This window comes from Hermetia illucens, chromosome 3, assembly GCF_905115235.1.
Source record: "Hermetia illucens chromosome 3, iHerIll2.2.curated.20191125, whole genome shotgun sequence".
NCBI lineage: Eukaryota > Metazoa > Arthropoda > Insecta > Diptera > Stratiomyidae > Hermetia > Hermetia illucens.
The window spans coordinates 161,816,648-161,830,432 of NC_051851.1; the positions used below are offsets into that span (position 1 = coordinate 161,816,648).

The window sequence follows — 13,785 nt, forward strand, 5'->3', positions numbered from 1 at the left end:
CTGGTAATGTCAACTCCATTTAGGGAAACCCCCGAATGAAAATTTAAACCCAACTGCCATTTCAACGATACTAGGGCCATCTAGCCAAGATACAGACTCTGCACCAAAACCCATAGCAAAGACAAACCCCACACAATCTCCATAACAGTAACCAAGAGATGGCAGCACAAAAGCTAACAGGAATTGACATCCGCCCGGTTTTGACATTTGCTAGAACTGTGTCAAAAATCTTTGGTTGAAAAAAGATTTTTTCCTGCTTTAGATCAATTGTGAACACATTAAATTAGATAATGGTGAGAGGATTGTTTAAATTCAAGATTGGCTTACCGATTACATCACACCTGGGTACCGCCGGATTTATAGGCTTCATTGATTTGAGCTTGATCTTTAGGATTTGGCGAATCTTAAGTGATTTGTAGGAAGCAGTACAGATCTTGCCAGATAGCAGCAAAATCGCTACTTTCTTTACCCTCATGCCGTTGGAGTTCAGAATCACATTGCAAATTTGAATTCTGGAAAATAGAGCAACTGGTGCCGCTTGAAGTTATCTGAATTTCCATCTGAAGTTTAGTAAATATAGCAGAAAGCTTTCTATACAATTCCCAAGCTTTGGATTATTTGAAGTGGCCGTTAAGAGGTTTGCAAAGAATAATTGCGAACGGAGATGTCCTGCGGTGTTTTGTCATATTTTACTTTGCAGAAAATGCACCCGTTTTCAATTTTAAATGTCCTACGCAGAAAATATGCGAATGAATCCTGAAAGCTCATAAAATGACGTCTAGTCAAATCCCCAATGACCAGTGAATTGCTCTTGACGTTTCCACTTTCCAGCGGGACGCTTTTGACTTTCCACTGTGGCACCAGCTCCGACGGCGAGCCCGACACGGGTTTTTCGCCGACATGCAGTCGTGGAGTTCGGATCGTTCTTGTGGTTCTCGCGCTGTGCTGGCTCTCGTCGAAAATTTCGAATTGTCCCGTCAACGTCGGAGGCTGCCGTCGTCGCTGTTCATAATCGATTCGTCGGTCGCCCACTGAGCAACGGCGTGCGCACTGTGTCCGCCGATTGCCCCGAAAAGCCAAGGACTCGAGCCGTGAACGCTAGAAAATCGCCTTAAGCGCCCCGAAAGCCGCAATCAGCCCGGCCAGAGACAGATCGCCGCACCCGGAACGGCTCTCCGGAAAGCAGGTCGCGAGGTTCCTGCGGTCGCCCGTGTGGCCGCCGCCGCCACGGTCGCGGAGTCGCCATCGTCGTCGTCGCTGGCAAGTCGCAAACGAAGTTTTTGCAGTGCTGCGGGCTTGGAGCCCATGCAGAAAATGGAAACGTGCAAGACTTTTCCCACGCCGCAGTCGAAACTGTTCGTCTACACGGCCGTCGACCTGAGGGACGAATTCGAGGAGGTAGGCGAAGATAACCAACAAATTTCAGCCCGTGCTAGTCCACATTGCACGCGTAGCCCGCGAGTCCGCTGGGCCCCTGCCGGATTTTCATGTCCAGCGTCTCCGGCCGGATGTGAAATGCAAAGCAGATGCGAATTTGCAGGCGAGAATGCCAGGAAACGTCGTCTAAGTGGTGTCGTGTCCGAGCTGGCCTGAGAGATTTTTCGAAGGCCGCCATCTTTGTCTTGTTGTTGTAGCGAATACGCTGGCCCTCCCCGCTCTGTTCCCCTCCGCAGTGTCAATGGAAGAGTGTCTCAAGTGTTGCAGTTTTTTTTAGTTCGACCCGGGTTTGCCGTGCCCCATCTTGTGGTGCGACAGTGCCGACACGAATGCATTTCAGGTGAAGACGTTTGTGGTCTGCATTTGGACGATTTGCTCGCCCCATCGGCGACGAGTGACCGTTTCGAGTGCAATGCTCGCGCGTAATTCATTCCAATTGGGATGAACCCGTGTGTCCGATTGAATGTTCTTCCAAGCTCCCCACTGTTGCGAAAGCTCTCGACTACGTCGTTCATCCAGTGACGGGAATGCGGTCAGGCGGCAAATGAATGTGTCCGAGTTGACATCGCCGCTGCCCCGCCGGGAAGGATTCCAATGCACTGACTGGAATGGCAACGAGCAGGCTGTCAAATTTGTCGTTCCACGCACACTACTCGCCACCGCACGCACACAGGCAGCAGCGCAACCAAATATAGCAACAAATTGCAAAATGTGTTTTTCAGTTGGAAATTGCAGTTCCGTCGAAATGTTTATAAATTGGAATTGAAGTTGGGTGACGAGAATTCATAGAAATGTTTTTTTGTAAATTTAACAGATTCGTGGGAGTCCGGCGTTCTCGGGATGTTCGGAACGATTGTTTTGGTGAATCCACTTTGTGATCAGCTGATTGGAGTGGCCGCCGTTCCAATGTGGCAAATCGTTTCCGGCGAGGATGTCGGGCAAGTCTGTGTCATATTTCTTGAATGTACTTAAATGCAAGCGTTCGCAGATAGTTGTGCAGTTGACACATTTCAATGAGTTGATTAATGTAATTTTTAGGAATATTTCTCGCAATTACAGGGAACAGTTTTTATGAGTTTTCAGCGGATAAATTGTGGCAAATCGGCCCTTCCATGTTGACAAAAACGAACAATGCTCTCATGTCCTTGCAGCAATTCTTTCAACAAATACAATCTTTGCATGCGAATCATTTTCATTTTGAAGATCTACTTCCAGATTGGCTTGGACTGTCCATCTGTGCGGATGACTTTCTATTGACCCCCATTGAAATTTGGTCTAAAAATGCACTTTGCCCCAAAACAATACAAACATCTATGACACAACCGGGATTCAAACCAGACACTTCAGATCTAAAGGCTGACGCTCAACCAACTTATCCATTACACCATTTGCAATCTACATAGTGAAATATGTTGAGATTTTCTCACCTCTCAGGTGAGGAGAAAGATGCGTTTTTGGATGGTATCCCTGCTCAGACCATGTGGCGTTAATCAGAACAAGTGACAACCGAACGTGACGCTGTATTTTCTATAAACCGAGTGGCGTAGGACTCGACCAGCGAGATATGGAACTGTTCCGCTCGAAACGTCTATCTTACTGCACAATACAATGATCTTGCCAGTCGTCATGTATTCCTCAGAGACTTGGGTTCTTAGCAAAAAAACTGCGAACTCTTGACCGCGTTCGAGAGAAGAATGCTCCGAAGATTTTTTTGCCCCCTACATGAGGATGGACGATTCCGTAGCCTACATAACGACGAAATCTATGAGCGATAGGATCCGGCTCAACATTTTGCGGTGGGCGGGTCACTTGATCCGCATTGATGAGGATGATCCAGCCCGGAAAGTCTATAAGGGTAATATCTTTTGTAGAAAAAGAAGACGAGGTAAACTCTGCCTGAGATGGAGCGATGGCGTAGATCACGACGCCAGATAGCTTTTAGGGATATCGAATTGATGGACATCGGCGCAAAACCGGGGTATCTGGAGTTCCTTATTGAGACAGGCCTAGATCGGGATCGGTTATTGCGCTGTTGATGATGATGAAATTTGTTAACTATATGCAAGCATTGTATTTTACCACTTCAGCCTTTATCCCGTTCACCAATGCGTTCGGCTCGTCGTGATTGGTTCTATCAAAAGCCTGATGTGGGTGCAATCGCGAGGCTTTCAAATTCCCATCCAGCGTATCAAGTCACCATTGTTTTGGCCTTACCGTCGCCTTCGATGTTCAGACCAATCTTGACAAGTGAATGCTCGTTAGCGCAAATTACGTGACCATCGAAGACACCACTCTCCCAGTTTTTCCACGATCGATGCAACCCCATATCGATCGCGGATATCCTCATTTCGGATGTGATCAAAACATGTTACGCCACTAGTCCAACGCAACATCTTCGCCTCCATTACCGCAAGACGCCGTTCATTGTCTTTTATAGTCGATCAACACTCAGAACCATAGAGGGTGACAGGACGGACGACATTCCGGTAAATTTTTGATTTGAGACGTTCGTTGATACGTCGATCACAAAGAACACCACTTCATCCATGTTGCGTTAATACGCGAAGCAATTCCATAACGCTGTTCTCCGTTGGCTGATAGCGTTGATCTGAGGTGTTTAAATCGTTCAGTTCTGGGCAGGTCACTGCCGCTGACAGTGATTGTGCTTGTTTTATAGGGATCGGTCGTCAAAAACTCAGCTTTATTCAGATTCACTTCTTAGAGCCTGTTGCATGAGGCGGTCATTCCATTTTTGGACAAATTGCTGGGGATCATTTTTGGCTATTAGACGCTAAGAACACATCATCCGCATAAAACTGTATAGGGCGCTGGACGTTGGATGTCCCATGTGACGGTGTCCATAACAAGAACAAAGAGGAGTGGTGAGAGGGCGCTTCCTTGATGAACGTCAACAGAGATATGAAACGGTTTTGATACACTCGAACCCAGCGCACGAGTTCTTCTGGCACTAAGTGTTGTCGAGAGCATAACAGATGAGTTCGTGTGGCACATGGTCAAACGCTTTCTCCAGATCCAGAAATGTAAAGAGGGCGATGCTTCTCACGGTGTTTCTCCATGAGTAGCCGGGCAGCGTGTCTTGCGTTAGTAGTTCCGCAATGCTTGACAAATCGGGTTTGATTCACTGTTTTTTTCAACCATTTTGCGAATACGGTTGTCGTGAATGTCGACTAATCCTCATTTATGCAATGTGCCAACCGACTGTGTATACTGGTAAATATCATATACCAGAAATTCTGCATCCGATCCAGATCTGGGCCCCTCCAGTTCTTCGAGCTATGACTTGTCGAATTTCCTCTTCGGTAACATCCGCAAAATTCATACCAGGGGTAGTGGCATGGCGAGTGCCTTCGGCGGTAATCCACTCAGCATGCTAGGCGGTTAACCCCCAAAGCCCACCCCAATATTCTATCGCTTCCGTCGCTAAAAATTGTACTGTCTGGACACTTAGTTGGGATTCGTTGAGAGATCTGAAAAAACTCCGGCGGTTCCTCGCGTACGTTGCATCCTGAATACGTCTGGAGTGAGTTTCGTCATATCGTCGTAACCGACTGCATATGACAGAAAATTTCTGCTTTAGTGTGTCCAGGATTTCAACTACGGGTGCCTCACTGGTGATGGTATAGTTACTGTAAACCCTGTGCACTTTATTTCTCACCCGGCTGCTGGCATTGCCAGTGTTGATTTGAATCAGCCTAGCATGCCCTACCTTAGTGAGTCCCGCCGACGTTCCAGACGAATTTTCCATGGTGGATCTCTTCAGTCATTCAAACCAATAACGCGGAGACTTCAGAGAAGAGTGCTTCGGCGAGTATTGACACTGTTGCCCGCAGTGCAGCGTGGTGTTGTTGATGCCGCCGCCTCTGCTCCCATCGACTCTCGGTCACCAGTTTCCGTGATGACCTCAAGTCGAACACGCTCCCTGATGATGGCCGTGATATACCGGTGCGAGTAATAAAGCGGAACTGGTCTGCGACTTGCTGCACAGACACGTGCACGAATCACGGCAAACGCTCGACGAATCTTTGGTGGAAAAAGAGGATGTTATACCTGCCTCGCCGTTATTTCATAATAAGAGCGGAAGATGAAGAGGTTCATTTCATTCGCTGCCTATGCGAACCTGCTGAAATGATCGCCACAGATTATGGCGAAACAGCTGCAGCAAGCGGAGCAATGCTCCTGGTCATCGTGACGCCTAGACGTCGAACCGCCCCACGATTAGGAGTTTCGACGCCGTGCTGTCTATTACGGGAGCCCGACCCAGTCACCAAGCTAGACGACTCCCGCCGGTTATCCGTACCGGACCTTTAAATTTCCCTTCTCATTTTTGGTGGCGTATTTTATCCCCAACTGCCAAGTGTGATGGTAGCTTCCTCAGTGAGTAATCTGCAAGACTGCAAAGTTCCTGCATTTCCCTCACGTATCCCTTCAGATGCTGGTCTAGCGTACAATCATTCAGACTGAAGCAATCCAGCCCCTTCTCTTTTCACAACCGGTCTTGGGGTCGGCTACGGCAAAGTTCAGTTATAGTTTTTTTTTTGTGCATCAGTTTCACTATCATGACATTTATTGCCGTTCAAGAAATAAACCTATGGCAGGACAAACACAAACATCCATGACATAGGATTCAAGCAAATGATAACCGAGAGAAACGATGTATATTCAATAAGGCAAGTGCAGTAGGACTTTATTGGGTGATCCGGATTGTTGTTTGGCGAGGACAAACACAACACGCGAAGTTCGTGTAAATAATTCCTTACTTGATATTGACAAGATAGAAAAGTTTCAATTGCGGACTTTGGTTGAGGACACTATAAAGGTTGACAACAAAATGGCATTTATCAATTGAATTCGATGACATGGAGGAGACCTATCTTGGAAAATTAATGGCTCCATATGCGTAAATTGATCCTCGGGGAAAGATATCAAATTTTCTTCCAGGATGTTTTTATAATCAATCATGTCTTGGTCGTCGTCCCTTCAAACATAAGCAATCGTCCAGTTTGGTGATACGAATAATAACAAATCCTTCCGCCCCTTTAATACCTTATTGTTTGGAAAATGTAATCTTTCAGTGGACATACTATATTACATGAAGCGAGAAATATTGAATTTCGATTTGTATGACAAAACCGCATCCTTCCAATCATGCTCGTTGATTCACTCAAGGCATTTCCATTCCATTTCAGCAAACACGTTCTAACGGGTCCATGTGCACAAAGTGCAACCTATTAGAGCCTTTATTCTACGGTCCTTGTGGAGCCTGGTGCTCCTCTCAGCCCCATTCGATAAAGTTGCTTCTAACATCATCAGCCGTTTTGAAGCGATTTCTAAGACTAATGCTTTTTAAAGATCGATTTCTTGAGCTCCTGATCCTATTTTCTCCACTCTCCACTTTTCAAAAAACCTTTCGCAATTTCATTAATTTTCTTCATATTTGATATCCTTTTGCTTCCTTTTTACTTCTGTCTTTCACATCACACTACAAACACGTTATTATGCTAGGTCTTTCATCTACTTTTGTTAAAAAAAACTTGCTACCTGCAAAGCAATGCATGTGTGTCGCCAATTTGCCGGAGAGAGCGTAACCAAAATCGGTAACAAGGAGTTATTTGCACTCTTCCTCTCTTTATGGCCGAGTTAAGGCATCGTATCATGAGTTGTCTTTGTCTTTGATAAACCCGTCAGTTTTTCTTATTCAAATCAGTTCGCAATGCTGGCCACATCTCCTATAGGGTACTATAATCCTGTAGTGCACCGTTACGGTCTTGAATGAAGTGCTCTAACACACTTCAAGGCACTGATCCAATTGGATTGTTGCGCCAACGATTATTATTATTTCGGATCTTGGGCAGGTGAAGAAAACATGCTCTGCATCTCCTACTGCACCTTCAAACGTAATACAATCTGAATCCAAATCAAACTTACAGAGGTACTTCCTGTACCCCCCATGCTTCCCCATCACATGCATTACATCAACATCGGAGTATATTCACTCGCAAATGATTGAGGAACGTTGAATATGTGCAATGCTTTTATTTCACCATACAAATAAATAAACAATGCGCCGAGAGGCGAATCTCCTGAATGTAGTCTTCTTGATGGTACATTTTCGACCATTCGTCCGAATCGTAAAGTAGCTTCGTAGTCGAAGATTATACTTAATATATAGTTTGGCGTTTGTGTCGCGTTAAGCGCTTCAGTGGAGAACAGGTAAAGTACTTGATTCCCTCGTCTAACGGAAAATCCTAGATTCGTTTAGGTATCGGAGGATTTCTGTTAGTCGATGTGATGCTACCCGATTTGTTTGGTTCTGACAGGAAAAGTTTGGTGTATTTGCCAGCATTAAGGCTCTGCCACCTGTCATTATGGGAAACTTCTTCACAGTTTTTTATTGGAAGATTAGCCAATGCTACGGACACCCCAAATGCCGGTTCGGATCCGAGCATAGGGGAAATTGAACCCTCTTTTTCTTAAGCATTCGAGGTTTCATTTCCTTCTACACCAAAATGACCGGGTACTCAGAGTAGTTCCACTGTATTGAATCTGGGAACAGTTCAATAAGTTTCTACATTCCTGAAAGAGTTTTGAAGTGATCAAAGGACTGCTCAATGCCCTCAATGCAGTTTTGCTGGCTCGCTGGCTGAACACCAGCATTTCTATCCCGACTTCGTCTCCATTACCGCAAGACGCCGTTCATTGTCTTTTATAGTCGGCCAACATTCAGAACCATAGAGAGCCACAGAACGGACGACATTCCGGTAAATTTTAGAAGCGAAGCGAATTACACATTCGTCCAAACCAGCGTTTGCCATTTATTGACCATGTTCTCTTTCAATACACAGCTATCGCCCTTAATGTCGTCGACCATGTTCTTCTTCCTCTTGTATACCGTCTTTATCCCCTCCCGCTCCGGGGATAGGGTTGGCAGATCAAATTTTGCCACGATAACATCAATAGACTTCCCATTTGAAAGGCGAAAGGGAGGTGACTGTTATTGAAGACCAAAAATAGGATTTAATCTGGCGCTATCCTTTCTTCAGAATAACCTAACGATTTCAAACAATATTTAAACCCATTTTAAATCCAACACTGGGAAATTCTTGTCTTGAGTGATACCCCCTATTTATATCCCTATAAAGTTAAAGTGATAGAGTCGCTCACTCTCTAAAACCTAAAAAGTTGCTCTTCGACTCTTCACATCAGTAACTCTTCCCTTTCAACCCGGGTTTGAAGTAATTAACCATATGTAGGTTTCAAGAGATAACAATTTCTTGAATTACCAGGAACGTTACAAGAAGGCTACATCAATAATCACACATTAGTGATGCAATGACGCCAAGGGTCAGGATCCCACGTGCAAATTCTAACATTTACTTTCCTCCTTCCAATGGAACCCATGATTGAAAATCCTCAACTTCTAATTTTAGAATCCAATGTACGAAAATCCAGTAATTGACGTTGTTAGTCACTGCGATGGTATTCAAGTATGAATAGAGAGCTTTGTTTCAATGAACCTTTCATCACTTGAGGTGAAATCCACTCTATTGAACTTTTCAAAGGAAAACAAAAAAGACAAGTCACCATCAACCCCCAGAAATAGAGTATTTTTAACGTTCATTGAGAATTGGAATTGTGATAGCCGTGGGCGAGTAACGCCATTCATGATGCGATATATTTACTTACTTCATGAATAATAGGATTATTATAATATAAATTTACAGAGGGAATGTGCAGGACATAAATTTCAAAAAGATTTTTCTTAAAATATCATTTCCCTTTTTAATAAAACCCTCTCCTTATCATAAACAATGAAATCTTCCTTCAATTCTATGAGGGGATATTCTGTACTTCACGATACTTGGAGGAGATGTAGGAAAGTGTAAGCAAGTAAGGACCTATGTACCAAAAATAGGGGATCAATTTCCGGAAAATCCAGGAAAAATCACCAATACACACGCCGAAGATATTTTATTTTTGATATTAATCTTTTAGAGGATGTAAAACCGTTTCTAGCAAATTCAATCCGACGATTGTCGGAGACAAACATGAAGTTATCTCTTAATATTATGTTCGAGAGAAGATATTTTCTCCTGGTATCGGCAATGGACAGGTGAGTCTTTTATCTCATGCTTGCAGCCGTCCATTTAGCTTTCCATATAGGCTGCGGTTTATTCTGGAGGTCCTACCTCCATGTTATGTGTGTGCATATACTCGAAAAACTTGTTTGTAAAAGCAAAAGCTTAATAAAGTCAGTTCAATATCTATCTGTCTGTCTGTCTGTCGGTCATACGGGTTGACACGCAATTTGGTGGGGAGGTGGGAACTGTGAACGCCCACACATGAAGTTAGTTACATCTTTCAACGTTGAGTTTGAGGGGGGGAGGTCCCGATTGGGGGTTGGGTATGGTTTTTACATTTTTTTCCCTCTATTTTTTTTACTGTTTTTTATGAACGCACAACATTCCAATAAATGTATCAACTTTTTAGAGCGATTGGCGCAAAACTAATCTGAGTCGAGATTTTCCCACACTTCACGTTTTCAAAGTTGATGATGGCTTTAGTTGAAAATCTATTGCAACGTTTAAGACTTGCGGTTTCGTCCAGGGCAGAGGCAACTCGTCAGACGCTGCCTCACCTCCTCCCTGGGAGCAGCGTGACCGAAGTGGTTACAAGGTGGTATTTGCTCCCCTTTTATTAATTCAAAAACACGTCATGTGCATAAATTATAACGATTACAAAAGCGCCATGTAAAATTTTTAGGCCTAAGCCGGCCGAGGCTAAAATAAAATTTTGTTTGTTTCCGGTCTACCATTAAGTTGATGGCGGACTTAGGAATCCCTCAATGTCGGTGAAAAAATTCCCTGAATCTAGTAGCTTTTGAGGCATCTTTTGCAACGCGAGCAAGGTCCCTGTGTCTACGGCACGTGCATTAGGTATGCCTAAGCCTTACGGCCAAACTTCCCCTCCGAGAAAACGGCGTTTTTTCTGGCAAGCTAGATGGAAGATTTCTCGAAGGATGCGCCCTTACGAGACCCTCACCGGGTCAGCAGCTCCATCGTTGAAAGCATACAAATCATGCCTGGATCAGTGCTCAACCCCAAGGCATGCGTTCGCTATAGATTCCTCTTAAGCCGGTGCAATCGTCCGTTCAATTCCTTTAGGCATTTGTTAGATTCGGAGTGTACTCCAAGCTCCAACAGCTTATGTCATTCCCCGATTAACCGGTGAACCTTCCTCCAATAACTGGGGGTTGTTGTGACATGGATGGTATTGGTGGTTACACACTTGCAATATCTAAGACTTTTATTTGAAATAATTAAGACTTGCTTCTTTCTATTCGCTAGTGATATGTATTGATCTTGCAAATACTAAATATTTCGGGAACCACTTGATTCCCTTCATAAGTGTTAACAAGTCTCTCAATCCAAGACTTGTCAAAACTCACCTTTCTCTCCCTCTAGAATCCTTATTTAATCGCGCTATTGGTCCAGCATGTTTTCTACCAAAGCTTGATTTGCGTTTATACGACTTGTGTTCTCAGAGACAGCACTTCGCCTGTAACGTCTCTTCTGTACGATCGTCTCACGGTCTTTACGCAGTAAAGAGTAAAAAGGCAGTAAAAGAATAAAATTCCCTCCCCATTCCCAGAAAGTGGGGTCTCTTGCTTGCACTCCCAACCATACTGATAAGCCCAGGTCAGATCAACGAGAAAATGCGATTGCAAATTTTATCCAAATCACACTGACACAATTCCAAATCCACTCTTAACTCCCCAATCTTCCATGCCTGTCGAAGGCGTCCCCAAAGCGGCCTTAATTTTTTCATGTGTAAAAACGGTGCCCCTTACAGCAGCGAAGCAAGCATCAAGACGAATGCAAACCTCCATAGCGACCTGGATTCGGATTCAAAGGGGATCGAAAGGCTGACGCCCAACAAACTCAATCATCGCGTCGTGACCTAAGCGGTACAACCATAATTCTGATATGGTTTGGAAATTACCGCCACTCTCAACTTTTGACTGTCGAATGATCTGGAAAAGCAGGTCCTGACGATCTTCGCTCTCTCGGTGATTTGTATCAACCTCATTTTCCTACTTTCTACATATACACCAAACATTTGTCACTATCTGGAACATGACATCCATTCACGCCTTTTGCCTTCAGATAGTAGGCAAAGCAGCTCTCCGATGCAGGTTTGATATGATATCTCTTTTCTCAGGCACCATCTTTATCTTTTGAATATCTTTTGAATGATCGCTTTTGCTGCAAATTAGCTGAAGTAAAGGTAAGCTAAGCCTGTACATGACTCTATCTTCGACTAGTATATGCCGGCAAATAAATCATAGGGTCTGCAGTTACTGGCGACTGCTTCCTTCAGACGGTCAAATTGTTGAGATCATAGGTGCGACTTTAGATTTTCATCATATATCTTGCCGGTCAATCCTGGCTCCTTGGTTGGGTATAGTGCGTATCCTTCGGCTTCCGACTTCCCGAGACGCTCGCACTCCTCATCTACTGTTCTGCCTCAAGTACCCTTGGGGCAACCCAATCGTTGGCTATCTTGGGATTGCACTGCATGGCGTAGTCCGCAATACAATTGTCGCCTCTCCTTAAAGTGTGACCTATCTACTGCCACTTCCTAAAGACTAAACTAAATTATTACTTATAAAAAAGGAAGTGTTACAAGATAATTTGGAGGAAAAGCTAAAACCTCCAATCATTGAAGTTTTAGTAAAATGTTGGTTGAAAGCAGGAGTAGGATTAGGGACAGGTTGCAGTATGGAATATATGTAGGAGAGGGTTGGTGATTAGAAGCTAGGGATTGATACTAAGAATAGGTAGATTTCGTAAATTGGGACTGGGAGTAACTACCGGTGCTTCTCTACCTTGGGGTCGAAGAGGCGATTTTGAGACTGTATGGATTAGAGGAGTTAAGGTAACAGATGAGTACGGAGAAGGTTTTCTCTAATGTTCTCAGGACAATAGGGAGATTGACGAACGGGGACATCATAGAGGTGAGAAGTTTCTCAGGGATCATATAAAGTTGAGTTGGAAATATATTGGGAATAATTTTCGTTCTTGTAGTTCTTAGAGCACTGGCGGAGAACCTTCCGTTATCTCAGGCGGAATCTTTATTTTTTTGTTGGTGAACTATCTGGCCAGAAGATAAAGCAAAAAATGTGGAGAGGTCTTATAAGCTGTTGGTAACAGAAGGCTTTTGAATGCTTTTAGGACGAGATATAAGGATTTGTAAGTACCGTTTGCATAGTTCAGTACCTTGGAAATCTGAGATAACTAGGAAAGGCGAGAGTTCATTGACACTTTTAGGTATGCGATTCCATTTACAGTAGGAAAGGATGTGTCATGGATTTTAAGGAACAGACGGCAATGTCTCCACTCATTTTTTGTATCATCGTCTCACCAAGAAACACAATTGTATATATACATATATTTCTGGGGATTAAGGGTTAGTTTCCAACAGCTAAAGTATCGATAAAGCTCACCCAACTTCGCTGAGAGAAATATTTTTGGCGGACATGTACAGGATCAGGTCATTCGCGTATTGTAGGATTAGGGATAGGATAAGATTAGGGCCAGGACCCAGTTTAGGTAGGTCAGCGGTGAACAGGGAAAACAAAATAACTGAAAGGACTGAACCTTGGGAGAATAGTTGCGGAACATATATATGGGGATGAAAGGTGTTGTTAGAGATTGACTTTGGATTTTCGCCCATCTATTATAGAAAGCTAAGGATTAGCTTAGAGGTACGGATAGAAGTTGAGGATTTCAACAAGCTTAGAAGCGAGCCTCTATTGTCATACGGTTTCAAAAGTTTTCTTAGGTTTAGAAGCAGGCTACCTATGGTTGGTGTCTACTGGTTGATACCGAGAGCAATGTCCATTTAAAGACAAGAAGTGAGTGATTAGGTCGGTTGGTGGGCAGATCCCTAAAGTCGCAAAGTAAACTCATCTATCACACTATCGCCTAGGTCGTCCAGCTCAGGATCAGCATTCATCTCTCGAAGGATATAATTGTTAAACATGTCTGTAGAATCGCGTTGGTATGCTGTCGGGTCGAATCCTTCAGTTGGTTAAGATCTCCGGGCTTGTTATAATAAATTTTTAAAATAATTGTAAATCGTGAATTCGAGAAATGGGGTATGTCATTCGAAATCCCCTTCCGCTGAAAACAGTTGCCTAATAACTCCCATAGATGGATGTGCTCTTCGGAAGATCGTTCTTATTGTTCCAGTAATGCACTTCCTCTGCTAGGGTGGAAGTTATTGGTATCCATCTACTGTGGTTACTACCTTGGTATCTTGTGAAGC

At 43.9% G+C, this 13,785-nt stretch overlaps 1 protein-coding gene across 1 annotated transcript in view; it reads left to right on the plus strand.

Moving 5' to 3' along the window:
- The first annotated feature begins 875 nt into the window (after positions 1–875).
- Positions 876–13,785, plus strand: part of LOC119651375 (integrator complex subunit 3 homolog) — an 87,271-nt gene continuing 74,361 nt past the window's right edge. The window contains exon 1 of the mRNA XM_038054950.1: positions 876–1,398. Within this exon, the coding sequence (XP_037910878.1) occupies positions 1,306–1,398 (93 nt within the window). The 5' untranslated portion in view covers positions 876–1,305. The remainder of the gene's footprint in view (positions 1,399–13,785) is intronic.